Consider the following 16,817-nt stretch of genomic DNA (forward strand, 5'->3'; position numbering starts at 1 on the left):
TTGTTGTTGTTGTTGTTGCCTTTTTGGTAGAATGCTTTATTTTCCTTTGGGTTACCAAGTAATGAGATTACTGGGTAAATGGTAGTCCTGGGCAGACTGCTTGAGGCCAGGAGTTTGTGACCAGCCTGGGCAACATGGCAAAACCCCATCTCTACCAAAAACACAAATAAACTAGCCGGGCATGGTGGCACATGCCTGTAGCCCCAGCTACCTGGGAGGCTGAGACGGGAGAATCACCCAAACCCAAGAGACGGAGGTCTCAGTGAGCTGAGATGACACCACTGCACTCAGCCCGGGTGACAGAGCAGGATTCTGTTCCAAAAAACAACAAAAAAAAGGCAATGTGAGAATCTTGAAAGCTCAGAGAGAAGAGCACCTCTCACAGACAAGAGATCTGGATAACATTAGCAGCTGATTTCTCAGCAGAAAACTTGAAGGCCAGTAGGCAGTGGATTATATATTTAAAATAATGAAGAAACCTGTCAATTGAGAAATCGATAGCTAGAAAACTTGTCCTTAAAAAATTAGGGAGAAATTAAGACATTTCCGGATTTTTTTTTTTAAAGCTGAAAAAATCCATTTATCTCTAAATTTGCCATACAAGAAGTGTTAAAGTCCTTCAGGTTGAAATAAATGAGCTCTAGGCAGTAACTATATAAGTAAGCAAGCTATATGAACATATAAAGCTCTCTGGTAAAGGTAAATACATAAACAAAGGAAAAACAGTATTATTGTAATTTTGGTTTGTAACTCCGCTTTTTATTTTCTATAGGATTTAAAAGGCAAATGCAGTAAATGCAATTATAAATTTGTTAGGTGGTGTACAATGAATAAAGATATAATTTGTTGCATCAATAACCTAAAAAGAGTAGAGCTATATAGCAGTAGAATTTTGGTATGTCATTGAAGTTAAGTTGAAAGAAATTCAAATTAGAATGTTATAACTCTAGGATGTTATATGTAATTTTCATAGTAAACAAAAACAAAATACACATAGAATATACACAAAAGGAAACAAGAATAGAAACAAAACTTGTCACTACAAAAAAAATCAACTAAAGATAAAAGAAGTAAATAATTGAGAAAATGGCTGGCAAAAATCAGTAACTCTGACTTATTAAAATTTTCCATGCTATATAAATCTGGAAACTGTATTTCACATAAAACTGGAGCTGAAAGAGACAAATATTTACTTATAAAATTAAAAGTTATATGGGAATCAAACACTAATTTGTTTTAGAAAAAAATTATGAAGAGAATAAAAACATGCCTTATAGTATCATATAATATCATGTTTTATAGCTCTGGGAAAATAGAAAATAAAATGTTCTGTTAGCATGAATCCTTCTGTGTCCTAAAAAAACCCTATGGATCATACCATTATTACCTAAAAAGTCTATTCTCAAATGCCGCAGAGTGATAATTTTTATAAGGTAGATATTAGTTTTAGATATGGAATAATATTGGTGATTTCAATTTTAGTAACATTGGATTAAGATGAAAGAATGAGAAGATAAAGGTCCCTCAGCAATATAACCCACAAACATGTTCAGAAGCAGTAAGTAAGTTACATTAATTATCTTTTGAAAGTCAATAATCTACATTTTTAATTTATGCTGCTGGGTCCATTTGTTCAACGAATAATTGCCGGTATGTGTCAGACATTGTTCTAGGCCTAGGAATGGATACATAAGTGAACAAAGCAAAGATTCTGGTTCTTGTAGAGTTTCCAATAAAAGATCATTTAGTAAAATTTTTCTTCCCCCAAATTATAAAATCTGTAAGATGATTTAACAACATGTATAAAAGTCATTGTGGGCTGGGCATGGTGGCTCATACCAGGTATGGTGACTCATAGCGCTCTGTCACTCATGCTAGACTGCAGTGGCACAATCTCTGTTCACTGCAACCTCTGCCTCCTGGATACAAGCAACTCTCCCACCTCAGCCTTTTGAGTAGCAGGGACTACAGGTGCATGTCACCACGCCCGGCCAACTTCTGCATTATCAGTAGAGACCGGGTTTCACCATGCCGGCCGGGCTGGTTCCAAACTCCTGACCTCAAGTGATCCGCCCACCTCGGTCTCCCAAAGTGCTGGACCACAGGCGTGGGCCACCGCACCCGGCCTTATTTTCTACAACTTTGATAACTTTAGTGTATACCCCAAATCTGTAAGACATAATATTATCATTCAAATGCAACTCATGGCTCCTCATTGTACTCTGATTTTCTCTAGCTTTTGAATTCTTTATTCTAACATCAGTTTTAAGTATGACACAAAAGCATGGGAGTTCTAATCAAAATCCAATCTTTTATCATAATAAAAACTATCAAGAAATTATTAGTAGAATTTAAAAAGGAAAATAGGCCTATTAATTAGATTTATGTAACATAATATTTTATGCCTATGAGTCCCCAACAAAGCCTCCAGCTTCTATTTAGATAAAAAATGTAAAAGTCACTACCAGATCCACAAGCAGGACTATGGTAAAGAAATTTCTCCGCCCAACCAGCTCCTTTTACATGATGTTACATGTTTGTTTTTACATTTTGGCAAATATTGATCGAATATCATCTTCGTGTTAGTCTACGTCCTAAGTGCCAGGATACGGAATCTGAAAAGATGGACACAGGACCTGTCTTCAGGGAGTTCACATCTTTTTCTTTATTTCTTGAGATGGAGTCCCTCCCTTGTCGCCCAGGCTGGAGTGCAATGGCCAGACCCCAGCTTACTGCAACCTCCACCTCCGGGGCCCAAGTGACTTTCCCGCCTCAGCCTCCCAAGCAGCTGGGACCACAGGCACTGGCCACTACGCCCAGCCAACTCTTGTATTCCCAGCAGGGACAAGGCCTCATCATCCTGGTCAGGCTGGTCTTGAATTCCTGACCTCAGGTGGTCTACCCCCCTCTGCCTCCCGAAGTGCTGGGATCATAAGCATGAGCCACCACACCTCGCTAGGAGTTCACACTTTAGTTGGGGAAAATATACAATAAGCAAGCCAATTTTTAAAATGAGAACTTCAGAGTTAAATGCTACAAATACAATCTCACAGGAAGTTGAGATGTAGAACGATAGGGCTCTCAAATAGAAAATTAAGAGAAACTCTTTTCTCTTACGATGTTTGTCTTTCTTTGTATTGGTGCTCAGCTAAGTCTGCAGTGCTTCAGAAGCAGCCTTCATTTTATAAAAATCTATTATTTCTCCTTCCAGTTGTTTTTTCTCTTCTTCGAGCTTCCTTATCTCCTCCTGTTGAATCGTTTTAAGATGCTCGAAATTGTCGTGCAGTTCTTTTTCAGCTTCTTTAAATGTTGCTTCTTTCTCCTTGACTCGCTGCATAAATCTGTTTCAATTCTTCTTCTTCCTTCTGACATTGATCATAGAAGTCTTGTCTTTTAGCTTCAAAGATGTCTTGAAAACTAAGTGGCTGGTTGTCTGGGCCCACATCTATAAAGCCCATTTTCTGCAGTTTTTGGTACCTATAACATTCATAGTGCTGAGTGTGGGTTTTTTTCTTTTAGATTTTTCCATATTGGTACAAAGAAGCATATCGAAGAGCTTAACGAAGTCACAGTGATTTTCATTTTCCACTTGGAAAACTCCCCAAGGGGAGTGACGGTCTCTGACCATCCCTTTTCCAACTTTCACTTCATACATACTCCCTACCACAGCATCAGGTAACAACCCATGTTTTTGACCAGGCGCGATGGCTCTCGCCTGGGAGGCCGAGGGGGGCAAATCACGAGGTCAGGAGATCGCGACCATCCCGGCCAGCACGGTGAAACCCCGTCTCCACCAAAAATACAAAAAATTAGCCAGGCGTGGTGGCGGGCACCCGCAGCCCAAATATCCGTCTTTTCTTTATGCTAGAAACATCGGTTATTCTCTTCTAGCTATTTTGAAATATACAATAGATTACTGTAGTGACCCTACTGATCTATTGAACATTTGGTCTTTATTTCTTTTATCAAATAGAAAGTTGACAGATTATCCTGTCATTTTAATATACACTTTAACAATTCTTCCAGGCTTTTATTCAGCAACAAAAATCAATTCATTTCCATGTGAAATGCAATTAATGTTTCATTCAATATCATGTTTTCAGAGAGTTTAAGTACAATAAATACTTGCCTGTTTTTAATGGTTTTATGAAGGTCAAATTGGACTGTGCCACAGCGATAATGGGTTTTGTCCTTCTGTTTGTTTTAGAAATTGGAGTTTTAAATATTAATAAATCTAAAATAAATTAGAAAACAAAATTAGGAGCATTAACATATAAATTCCCTAAATAGGTCAGTGATTTGAAAGTTAAAATTTGGGGTCTTCACAATCATATTCATTTAGCAAATACTTAATAACCACTGTACTCCAGGCACTAATGCTATGAATTCGGTGGTTTATCAAACCAACATCCAGAAGTTACAGACCATAAACCACAATTTATTTTGTGTTTATAGAGGCTAAGTCTAGATTCAACGACAACTTATTGTGTCTGTATATTCCAGACTCTTTGCGAGGTGCTAAGAATATGCAGAATTGAAAAATATGGTCCCAGCCCTGAAGTAGTACTCAGTCTGGTAAAAAAAAAAAAAAAAAAAAAAAGTTTAAAAATGGTAGAAGACCCTTCCCAAATGGGAATCTACTTGAGTTAACTTATGAAATTAAAATTAGGCATGAGGAATGTGGCCTGTTGCCAGAACTGCAATAAGGATGAAGCAAAGAGTACATGTCGGAAATGACATACAAGAGGTTAGAAGAGGTAGGGAGGAGTTCAACAATGTTCAAAATAATAGTGGCAGCTAATAGTTAAATACTTTGTGCCAGGCACTATCATAATCTTTTTCTCACACAATTATGAGAACAAATTTATGAGACTTGTACATTATTATTACCACAATGTATATAATTAGGATACTGAGGCTTTGAGCAAATAAGTCACATGGTCTAAGGTCACATAAGCTAGTAAGTAGCAAAGATTTGAACAAAGGCAGTATAGTTACAGAATCTCCACTATTAATCACTTTGAAGCACCTACTATGCCAGTGAAGAATTTTAATCAAAGAAGTAAAAACCCTCATTTATATTTAAGAAAACAGTATGGACAATGGAATGAACAGGTTCAAGATTAGAAACAGAAAATTACAAAGCAGTTATTACAATGACCCAAGGTGGATATGGTGAGACAAGTTAAAACAGTCAATGGAGACAAATCAGAGGAGAGTTATTTTAATAGTGGAAGCAACAACCCTTAATACCAACTTATTAGAAAAGTGATAGAGAGTAACAGGCTGATTCTCAAATATGTAAAAACAAGATGGTTGATATAATGCCAGGTGGCTACCAAAGAAAATGCAATACAAATCACAGTAGCAAATAACCTATTGGAATAGCAGTTCACTCTTTCAAAAACAGGTTTCACAATAGCATATACTGCTACTAAATATAAGCAAAGAGCTAATAAGAGCAGGGGTCAGCAAACTACATCTATTCCCCATGCAAAATCCTCCTGACTGTTTTTGTATGTTCTAAGAGCTAAATACAGCTTTTACATTTGTAAAGAGTTAAAAAAAAAAAATCAAAAGAATAACATTTCACAAAACAGAAAACTTACTTAAAATTTAAATTTCGGTGTTTATGAATACAAGTTTACTGAAACACAGTCATACTCCTTGATTTGCACATTGTCTATGGTTGTTTTCCCACAAGGGGAGCAGAGTTGAGTAATTGCAATGCAGATCTATGTGGCCTGCAAAGCCTAAAATGTTTACTATCTGGACCAATAGAGGAACAGTTTGCTTACCCTTGTTTTAAAGGAATCTCAAACCTATATCAATTGTGAAAATAAGGCACATGACTAAATTGGAACATTTAAAAAATAAACTTCTAAGGAGAAATTCCTCAATCTGAAACCTTACAGAAATTAGGCCCTCTCCCTGGAACCATTTTCTTCTTTAGGAAGTCTTTCTTGGAACCATCTCATACTTCCTTGCAATTTACACACAAACCCTCTGCTTTTGTGCTTCCATAATTCCCTTAGCATAGCATAATCACAGGAGTGAACACAACTTGAGAACAGGAATTATACCTTTCCTCCCTGTGTACACAGTGCCTAGAAAAATGCACATCACATAGTAGGTACCTTATCAGTCAAATAAATATATCTAGAAAAATTGCCTTCTCTGTTCCTTTAAATTTGTCAGAGGTAGAAAGAGCCACTCGTGGTGACTTACTTGCCTCTCACATAGGCTCATAAATCAGATACCCAATATGTACAATTCTAATTCTAGCCAAGAGGCTCAACCAGGTGGCTGTCTCAAACAAACAGTAGGTGTGAGTGTCGACCCTTCAGTGGCTTATTTGTTCATTTATTCACTTATCCATTAATTCAATTCATCTTTTATTATACTTCTTGTAGGAGATTAAAATAGGTATGTTCCTTATTATCAAAGAATTTGTTATCTGATCAGAACACATCTACAAGAAACAGCAAAGAAAAATAGTTATCAGGCAGATACAAGATGTCACATAAGCTGTATTCACATTTGCTAAGGAAATGTACCTAGCAAATAAGTAAAAAGTATAAGTTAATACAAGCTTATCAATAGCAGATTTACTAAACCAAAAGGAAGTATGCCCTTTACAGGTATACTTCAGATTTATAAACAAGACTCACCAGTTTTCTTCTTCAGGTTTAATTTCTCTCTGTTGCTAACACATTTTGAGATGGGTGTTATCACATTTTTTGTTTTCTTAACAGCTGAAGTTTTAGGCTCTGAGGGAGAAAAATGGATTCTTTTGATTTCTCGCACTTCTGTATGTTCTGTAACTGCAACTCTCACATTTGCATCTTCCATGCTTCCATCACTCTTTCTTTTCCGAGCAACTGAAGCTGTTGTCGAAGAGGGCATTATTTGGTTTTTATAACTCTTAGATTTACTTAATACTGGATCTATAACTGGAAGATAAGAATGAAAGTCTTCTTTTTCCTTTTGATTATTTATTACTTTTTCATGTTCACCCACTGCACTGTTGAGACATCTTTTTGCTTTTGGTTTATTAATCTCAGTTTGGTTTTCTCTAGTACATGTGGGTTTCCTTTTTGTAACAGTGGCAGAAAGTATTGGGCGTCTCTTAGGTTGTTGATTGTGGCTATGACTAGAAATATCCTGAACTACAGAAAATTTAGGATTATTTTGTTTTATGAAACTGTAGTAATCTGACTTCATTTCTACTAGTTCTTCAAAAATAGCTTTGGGAGATTTTGAACCCTGACATTCAGGAATACATGGTGAAACTTCACTTTTGTTCCAGTCTTGAGGAGATTGTGGGACTTGAGAATTTTCATTTGATAATGGTACTTTACATGTTTGCTGAGATGTACACATATATGCCATGTTATCTTTTAAAAACTGATTTGGGGATAAAATAAGATTAACTGACTCTGATTCTAGATCCTGATTTAGTCCATAATTATCTTTTATGAAAGAATCTGGACTTAAAATTTTCTGATAAATTTCATGTGCAGTTGTTGATTGTAAATGCACAGGCTTTGAATTATCTGTCATAAACATATCTGATGAAAGACATGTTACTAATTCTAGTTCATTATTAGCTCCATGACTATTATTTACAAAAGAATCTGGACTTAGAAAATTTATTTGGCTTTGTGTAACATTCAAAGTTGAAGAATAGTTGGGGGTAAGATTAAGTTTACTATTCTCTCCACTTTGACCACTAACATTCATGGAATTAAAAGAAGTTTCAGCTACAGCTTTCTCATTAAAAGAAACTTTTGAAACGTTGGCACTGTCTACATTTAATAGTTCCCTATTTTCTGATGCATGAAGAGATGAGTAGGTAGTAGATCGACGTACAGAAAGTGGCAAGCAAGTTGCACCATGGCATTCATTGAAAGCAGGGCTAATAGGTGATATGGGTATTTTATTTTCTTCAAGTGTTAAAGAATTGTTTTCTGTTGGGGGACCGCCTTCATTCATAGCCAAGTTTTCACAAGCTTGTAGTGGGCTCCTAACTCTGTTAACTTTTTGGGAAACACTAAATGTTTTATTAACATTTTGAATATTTGAAACCCTTCTGTTGTGACTTGTAGAGGCTGAAATTTTCTTCTTTTTAATGGTATCCCAAAGACTCCTCTGCAAAAATAAGGAAAATATACCAATTAAGTTTGTAGCTATTGAATATTACTTTTAAATAAGCAATATTACTTCAAGCCTGTTATCAAAATAAGTTTTACTTATTATTAAACATTTTCTTAATCACAGGATGGTTAAAACATTACCTTTTTCTTTTTCTGCTTTTCTGCGTTTCCTAGTAATATAGCTTGGTGTTTCAGAACATCATTTATAAGAAACGTCATAATCTCTCTTACTCTGCCTTCTTTGAATGGTGTCCAGTCAACAGAAATAACAATTTTCTCTTTAGGCTATAATCAAAACAATACATTATATAATTATAATAGTATTACATAATAACCAAAACACCTTACATACAACTTACAATATAGTAGGGCTTAATAATTGTTAACCAACACTCTATACACTACACATTTAATAAATCAAATATATTTTTCCTACCCTATCTGCTCACTTAATTATAAGAAAAAAAAGCCACTAAAAATAACAAGGTTCACAACAAAATAAATTATAAAATTTTAACTGTATTAAAGCAATAGAACAGAAAGTCCCTAAATCATTTTGTTTGAGTGGTTTCAAAAGATTTAATTGTACATTTCTAATTTTTAGATGTGTAGAGTACTTCTATTTCAAACAAAATGATCTTGCATTATGAAGACTTTATTTAAAACGAAATATAAAGATGATCAACTAAATTCCTTTTTCCCCACAAATTCCTCTAAGGTCCACATCATCAAACTGAGATTTCTTAAACAGTTATTATTGTTCCAGGCATAAGTGCAGGTATCCTATAAAACTCATTTAATGCTGACATCCCTAGGAAGCAGGTACTATGACTATGCACATTTTACAGATGAAGTAACTAATATCCAGAAAAGTCTGCCAAAGTCACACAGGTACCTATCAGAACCCAGGCAATCTAATGCCAGAGTTTGAACTTTAACATCTACACCCTACACCCTGGCAGGTAGATAGAATCTGCCAAATTTAAACACTGACATGACAAAACAAATTTTGTTTTTCAGGAGAAACAGACAAGTTTTTGTTTTAAAGGAGAAATAATATAACATCATAAACAACTGATTTAAAAAAATAAGAATGGTGCATTTTTATTCTATAAAATAGTTTATTCTAAAAATACCAACAAAATTTAGCTCCACATTATAACAAAAAAGAGTAAGTTGAGGTATGATGTGGATAGAAAAGAAATCTGTCTTTCCAAAGAAAGGAAAGCAGGCAGTGATTCATTAAACAGAGGGGCGGGGCGGGCAGGTTCTGAAGTGTACATAGATGAACCATTGGTGACACACAAGTTAAGGGACCTCAGATTAGAATCTCTTTTTTCTGCCTAAAGAAGTGGTTATTAGCCTACTAGTTCAGACCTCCTCGGCTAACGGTTTTCACACTTTTGGAGGTTCTACTCAATGGAAAGGTCACAGCAGTCAAAATAAAAACACAAATTCTCCGGTCTTTGGTGAAGAGGATTGGAGCATTACTCTTGTAAATGCAATGAAGTAAAAGAAAGCTACAGGAGTTCTTGAAACAACATTTATAAAATTAAATTTAATGCGGCATTAAAATTACACTTACAGCAAAGAAAAAAAGGATTAAAATACTAAAGTGTGCACACACAGTACACATACATACTGAAAACAACTCTGAATAGGTTTTTTTGGTTTTATTGTAGGCATTTCGTCAAAACAAAGGCTCACTATTTCACCGGAAAAAAAAAACCCAGTTACCTCGACTCTAAGGGTACAAATGGAAACTAAAATGCATATTAAGATGGCTGATAGAAAGTAATTCTAAAAAAGCTGCTTTAACCAACCAAGGTAGTCTTGTCAATCTTAAAAAACAGTGTTAAAAAAGCGCATTGTCTATAATTTAGAACTGCAAGAGCATTTCGCAGCGTCTTAAGTCTAGTAAAAATGCTTGTCAATTTAACAGAGAAGTCTATGCAACTTGCTCCTAAAGATGCTAAGTGCGCGCGCGTTGATATGCTGTCACCGCCCAAGTTAGCGTCTATCCTAGCCTTCATTTAGATAATATATATAATATTGATACATATATATACTCACACACATGTGTATGCGTCAAGGGCCCACCCACAGTTATTAAGTGAAAGGGAACTGACTTTATTATCTAAGGGTCTTTTCTGATTTCTTTTCCAAGCGTCAGCCCTCCTGAGGAGGGTGGCAGGAAAGATAGCGGAGAAGCAGAGCACCGGCCTGGGGCATGCTCTTCCTAAGACCTACCTGCAACACGAAACAGCGCTGCGACACGCTGAAGCCCAGGTCCGCGGCCGGGAAGTGGGAGATCTTCACTTCTGCCACCTCCTCGTTAGGGTTGTCTAGGGCCAGAGGCACCGTCCGTGAGTCTCCTAGGAGAACGTCCCCGAAGCAGAGGAAAGGAGACCTGCAGAAGTGGCTGAGAGACAGGACTGGCGGGGAAGACGCCTCCTCCTCGGTCGCGGGGCCCCGCAGCCCCGCGGGCGGCCTCCGCTCGGTCGGGCTCACCTCCCAGCAGCCTCGCCCCACTCGCCGGTTCGCCATGGCAGCTTCGAGACTCCCCTGGATCTCCTTGCCCCGCTCCCACGAGGGTGCTCCGGAGCGGGGATCCGGGACTTACGCTGACCGCTTCCCCTCAGGGGCGGCTGTAAAGGTCGTGGGAGTGAATTCGGCCCTTTTTCTTTTCCACTAACCTACACCCTAAAAAACAGAAAACAAGCCCAACAAACTCGCAAGTTCAAAAGAGGAGCCAAACAAGTATGGCGTTTTGACTCTGTTTAAACTTCCCGACTCCACCAATGAGGCCCTCCGGGCACCGCCCACCTCATCACGAGGCCAATCGGAGAGCAGCATCCCCTGGCCAATGAGACTGCGGCGCTTCATTTGAATGATTGCATCCGGCCGCCAATCGCTGTCTGCGGAGAAGGTGAGACTCGTAGCGGAATCCTGGCCACCCTCTGAAACCCGGGGCTTAGAATTGAAATTTGCCTTTAGATTTTGGTTGTGCTGAAGGGAAGGGAGGCACAGCATTTCCACAGTACATGTAGTAATGATTGTCGTTTCCAGGAACAATCATAGATAAAACTTTTAAGTAGAGAAAAAGTGGTTTACGTCACTCCTCTCATATGCATACCCCGCCCAGAATTATATTAACTTTACTGTCGCGATTTCCAGGGCTGAAGGGTAGAGATGTAAAGATAATTAGTTTGTGTGAACATTCTTATTTTAGTGACTGAACATAGCAGGGACTCAGTACATTTATATGCTGTTAATTACCTCGGGACGCTGGGAGCAAAACCAGGTAAACAAATGAGACCGGACATTCCCAGTAATTCATAAATGATCGTTTTGACTGGCAATGCCCTTCACAAATAACTTATTAGTTTTTATTTTAGTTGTAGGGATCTGATAATAATTATATCTTACATGTTAGGGATTTTTAAAATTATTTATTTATTTTGAGATGGAATCTCGGTCTGTCTCCCAGGCTGGGGTGCATTAATGTGATCTTGGTTCACTGCAACCTCCGCCTCCCGGTTCAAGCGATTCTCCTGCCTCGGCCTCCCAGGTAGCTGGAATTACAGGCATGCCTCACCATGACTGGCTAATTTCTGTGTTTTTGGTAGAAAGGGGATTTCGCCATATTGGCCAGGCTGGTCTCGAACTCCCGGCCTCAAGTAATCCACCTGCCTCCGCCTCCCAAAGTGCTGGGATTACAGGCCTGAGCGGCGCCCCACCCTATGCTTGGGATTTTAAAAAATCCTTTACCTATTTATCTCAACCTTCGCCTTAAACCTAAGGTATCTCTTAGGGCATAGGTACCATTATTTGTACCTTACAGGGTAGGAATATAGGTCATGCAGCTAAGTAGGAAGTGGCAGAACCCAGATAAGGTACCCAAGCCTGTAATCCCAGCAGTTTGGCCCTAGTCTTGCTCTTACCCACTACATTATATTGCCTCTAAAGGTAGTAGAAAACTTAAAATACAAAAATAATGTCTGGATGTATGTATGGTTACACAAAGCATGTAAAGAGAAGCCAATGGAAAGTGAAAATAAGGAAGATGAGACATGAAATCATATTCAATGGTATCCAATTTCACCTGAACCTTATTATTGGACCTTAACAATATTTAAACGAAATTTTTCCACTGGGCACGGTGGCTCAAGCCTGTAACCCAGCACTTTGGGAGGCTGAGGCAGGCGAATTCTTAAGGTCAGGAGTTTGAGAACAGCCTGGCCAACATGACGAAATGCCATCTCCACTGAAAATTAAAAAATTAGCCAGGCGTGGTGGAGCACGCCTGTAATCCCAGCTACTCAGGAGGCTGAGGCAGGAGAATGGCTTGAATCTGGGGCGCGGGATGGGGGCAAGGTTGCAGTGAGCGGAGATCATGGCACTGAACTCTGGCTTGGGCAAGAGAGCAAGACCCTGTCTAAAAAATAAAAAAAATAAAATAACAAAAAAAATAAAAAACTTTCCTAGAGGCTTAAAAAAAAAAAACCAAAACCTTGGAGCAGAGCGTCACAAGTCACTTCCAGTTCTCCTCAGCATCCACCTCCCACGACCTCTCCATTAGCTTGGGTTCCAAAAAATAAAACTTGGACAGAGGAGAGTGAAAGATATGCTGTGGGATGGGGGAAATAGCCTATACAGCAAAGGGTTACAAGATTTTGACAGTCTAAGGTGGAATGTAATGGTGTTAGAACAAGAGGACAAATCATAAAGAACAATAAGGCCAAATTTATTGTAATGGGTGCGCTTTACCCATTTAAGTAATACAATGGCTGAAGTATCTGGGAATGGCTTTAATAGTTTAATAGGTTCACTCATTGAAAACTGAACTCAGTAGTGGTTTACAGTGGTTACAGTCAGGTGGGTCAAGGCCAGGCACGATAGCTCATGCCTGTAATCCCAGCACTTTGGGAGGCTGAGACAGGAAGATCGCTTGAGCCCAGAAGTTAAAAAGCAGCCTGGGCAACAAAGTGAGACATGGTCTTTATAAAAACAAAAACAAAACAGGCAGTTAGGTCGAAATGGTCAAACTACCTGGCATTCTGTAGACGAAGGAGTCCAAAAGCTCAGAAAGATAGGAATATTGGAGAAAATCTACATGTGCAACCTACTTAGTCAAGTCACCTCTAAACATGCACACCCTCCACCCATTCTCCCTTTACCAAGGTGTTGATAAAACATTAATTAATAATAAGGATGTCTAGCATCCATGAAAAGATCTGAGTGACTATTTTTTACAGGCCAGAAATGATGATAGAGGATACAATAATGAAAATTGGTTCTCTGATCTCCATGTGAATTATAGAATCCACAAGTGGTCAAAGCTGATTGGCACTTAATAGACAAGGTGGTATAGCTCTTACCACAGTGTGCTAATGGCAGAATTGTAATTAGAGGCAGGAATCTGTGGCAATGGCCAGTTTCTCAAGGGCCCTATAAATAAGATGAGCTATATACTATGGTGCTGCCTAACATATATAGGCAGAGAAATACCACATATGCAAAGCAAAAAACCTAACTGAAGCCAATGTTGTGGCAATTATGCCTTTTACCCACTTTCCAAACTTAAGACAGTTCATACACCCAAAGCTCCTTGACTAAAAAGAACCTTGCAACATGAATACCATAAATCTTCTCTCAACAATTCCCCAGAGGGAACTGCAGTCATTTACCAACATGAATATGGATTGGGGACAGGAACTTGACCTCCTAAGGGTTATTAGATAATGAGATAATAGCTCTGCCTTTCTGCTATACTCCAGAATCCTAAAATGTCACTGTGGACCACCAGACATAGTGGGAGCTTCTCAAGAACAGGTGACAGATGGCATCTAAGTCAGAATCTGTCTTACCAATTGTCCTTTGGATCCACCCATTTCCAGAATATAAAATAGGAATACTTACTGACCACATTCTCACACTGGTTCCTAGATCCAAGGAACGAGGGCAATTATTGGAGAAAGTACCAAGTGGAAGCCCCTGAAAATGCCCATTTCCCCACTCCTCCAATTCAGAGATTATTCTGAATACCTGAGAGATGCTGGGATAGTGATTTCATCCATATACCCACTTTCTCTATTTATTTGTCCAGTGCAAAAGCCAGATGGGTTCTGGAAAATGATAGTAGATTATAACAATTATATGATGATGCCAATTACTACACTACAGTTTCAGGTGTGTTATTTTTATACACAAAACAGCACACCTTTGTCAGCTGGTTTGCAGCTATGAATCAAGCAAAATGCATTTTTCTTGTTTTTCCCCATTCATCCAGTATTGAAAAATGGAAGCACTTTGTACTTAAGTAGTAGTACAATGCTGTAGCATTACTGTCCTGCCTCAGGGCTAGAAAAATTTCCTACCTATACTGTAATATTGTTCAGAGGGACCTGGATCTTAGTATCACACTGGTCCATTATATTGATGACATTTGCTAATTAAACCTGGTGAGCAAGAAGTACTTGTCAAGAATTGTGAGAGTCTGAGATTTTACCCCTCTTGCAAGCTAAAGCATTAGCATGCTACTTTCATAAGTGCCAGCAGAAAATATGATAGTTTTGGGTTAGAGACAAGACTTCATTATTCACAGAAAAAACAGTAGCTAGAGTGTCAGCATGTTCATTCACATTGATTCCTCCTGCTTCTTAAGTCTCATGGGACCATACAAAGGGCCCATGATGGATGCCTGCACACACAGTGGGTTGTATTACAGGAAAGGAAGAGTGAATTGGAGATTTGACTGTTTTTATAGTACTATGCCTGGGCAGGGAGGCATCCTATCATCCTTCAAGATTTATACAAACACAATCCTGAGAAATGGCCTACGTAAAAATTAATAAGGGCTTCATATTCTTAGCATAGCCAGCAAGAATGTGTAGGCCTGCTCAGAACCCATGGTAAGTTGCATCTCTCAACAGGAGCAAGCACTCTAGATGCCAATAATAAAAAAATGTAACCCAGATGGGACAAAGTATAGGGTCCTATCACATCTGTAAAGTTTTTAGGGATCCAATGGTCTGAGACATGTCAGGCTATCTCTTCTAAAATAAGAGGCAACTTGTACTTTGTATCATTTGGAAAGCCTCTTTAGATTCTGGAGGCAATGCATGCATTATTAAGATACATTTCACCAAACCATTTACCTAGTAAACTCTAAGACTGACATTTTTGAGTGAGGCTTGGAACAAGTAAGATCTCTGCAGCAGGTCTGGGCTGCAATGGCCGAAAACACTCATTCCATGACAATCCAAGATGTGGAATAGAAGCTCTGGCAAGTTTCCAAAGAAGTGTCATAGTACAGAATTCCAGGTTTGGAGAATAAGACTATGCCTTCCTCTGCAGAAAATCATCTATCATTTGAAAAGCAGATCCTAATTATGCTACGAGGTTATGGTAGAGCCTGAATGCCTCATCAAAGGACTATAAGTGACTGTGATACAAACTGTTTATTATCAACTATTACCTAATCCAGGGATCAGCAAACTATGGCCTAAAGGGCTGAATCTGACCCATTGGCTATTTTTTTTGTTGTCGTTGTAAATAAAGTTTTATTGGAGCAAGGCCACACCCATTTATTTACATATTGTCTATGACTGCCTTCACACTGCAATGGCAGAATAGCTGTGATAGAAAACATATAGCCTGTATAGCCTAAAATATTTAGTGTCTGGCCCTTTACAAAATATTTCCTAACCTGGGATCTAATCTAAAGGTCCATAAAACTTGATGTGAAAAGCAACACTGAGCTATCAAACAAAAGCAGAATCTACAAACCCAGGGCTAAGCAGGCCCCAAATACACAAGTTAAGTGCATTTTACTTGTGTATTTACACAAACAGGTGACTCAGATTTTAGTATCTTTTACTACTTTGCCACTTCTCTCTCTCAAACTACACAGAAAAAACTGGGTATTTCCTAATGATAATTTCACAAGAAAAAGGCCTGATTTGTGGATGAAGCTGTATGGTAGGTCAGAAATAAACAGACTTGCACTACAGCTTCTCCTTAAGGGTGGATGGAAATATTCTCAGTGAGAATTCTGGATGGTACGTCTGGTAGCCTACTTCATAAGGAAGAGAACATGGCCTAAGGTAAATCTGTGCTGATTCATGGACAATGGCTGACAGTTTGGCCAGCTGATCAAACTTTTGGAGAAAACAAAATGGAAAATTGGTGACAGCTTGGTCTGGGGAGGAGAGTTATATAAAAGGGCCTCTCAAAATAGGTATAGAAAGTTAAATTTGTGTTCCATGTAAATGCTCATCAGAGAATATCCATGGCTGAGAAGGAGCTCAAAAATCAGGTAAAAAGGACAATCTATCCTGTGGAGGTCAGCTTCTTCCCCCAGGGATCCATTTGCTTGCACATTGAACCCATTTAGAAAGTGGCTATGGCAGCAGTGGTGGAGGCTAAGAATGGGCTCAAGGTGGTTTCCTTGGCCAAAGCTGATGTGATAAGCCCCTGTGGAGTGTCTAACCTGCTGAAAGAGGCTGATGCTGAACATGCAATCTAATTCTGTTCTCCAGTGGGACCAGCTAACTACCTGTGGCATGTTGTTACATTAAACCCTTTCTATTGTGGAAGGAGCAATATTTTGCCTCTCTGGGATAAATGTATTTTTCTGAGTATAGATTACTATACCTG

The 16,817-nt window shown here is 38.5% G+C and overlaps 1 protein-coding gene across 2 annotated transcripts in view; it reads right to left on the bottom strand.

The window, feature by feature from the left end:
* The window catches only part of ASPM (assembly factor for spindle microtubules), a 63,273-nt gene extending 52,314 nt beyond the window's left edge, over positions 1–10,959 (bottom strand). For both annotated transcript variants that reach the window (XM_033196931.1, XM_033196929.1), the window contains exons 1-4: positions 10,407–10,959; positions 8,298–8,441; positions 6,672–8,151; positions 4,130–4,234 (exon numbers count right to left, since the gene is read on the bottom strand). In XM_033196931.1, the coding sequence (XP_033052822.1) occupies positions 4,130–4,234; positions 6,672–8,151; positions 8,298–8,441; positions 10,407–10,703 (2,026 nt within the window). In that variant the 5' untranslated portion in view covers positions 10,704–10,959. The remainder of the gene's footprint in view (positions 1–4,129; positions 4,235–6,671; positions 8,152–8,297; positions 8,442–10,406) is intronic.
* Between the last annotated feature and the right edge of the window lie 5,858 nt (positions 10,960–16,817).

This window comes from Trachypithecus francoisi, unplaced genomic scaffold (genome assembly GCF_009764315.1).
Source record: "Trachypithecus francoisi isolate TF-2019V2 unplaced genomic scaffold, Tfra_2.0 Lachesis_group5, whole genome shotgun sequence".
NCBI classification, from domain to species: Eukaryota; Metazoa; Chordata; class Mammalia; order Primates; family Cercopithecidae; genus Trachypithecus; species Trachypithecus francoisi.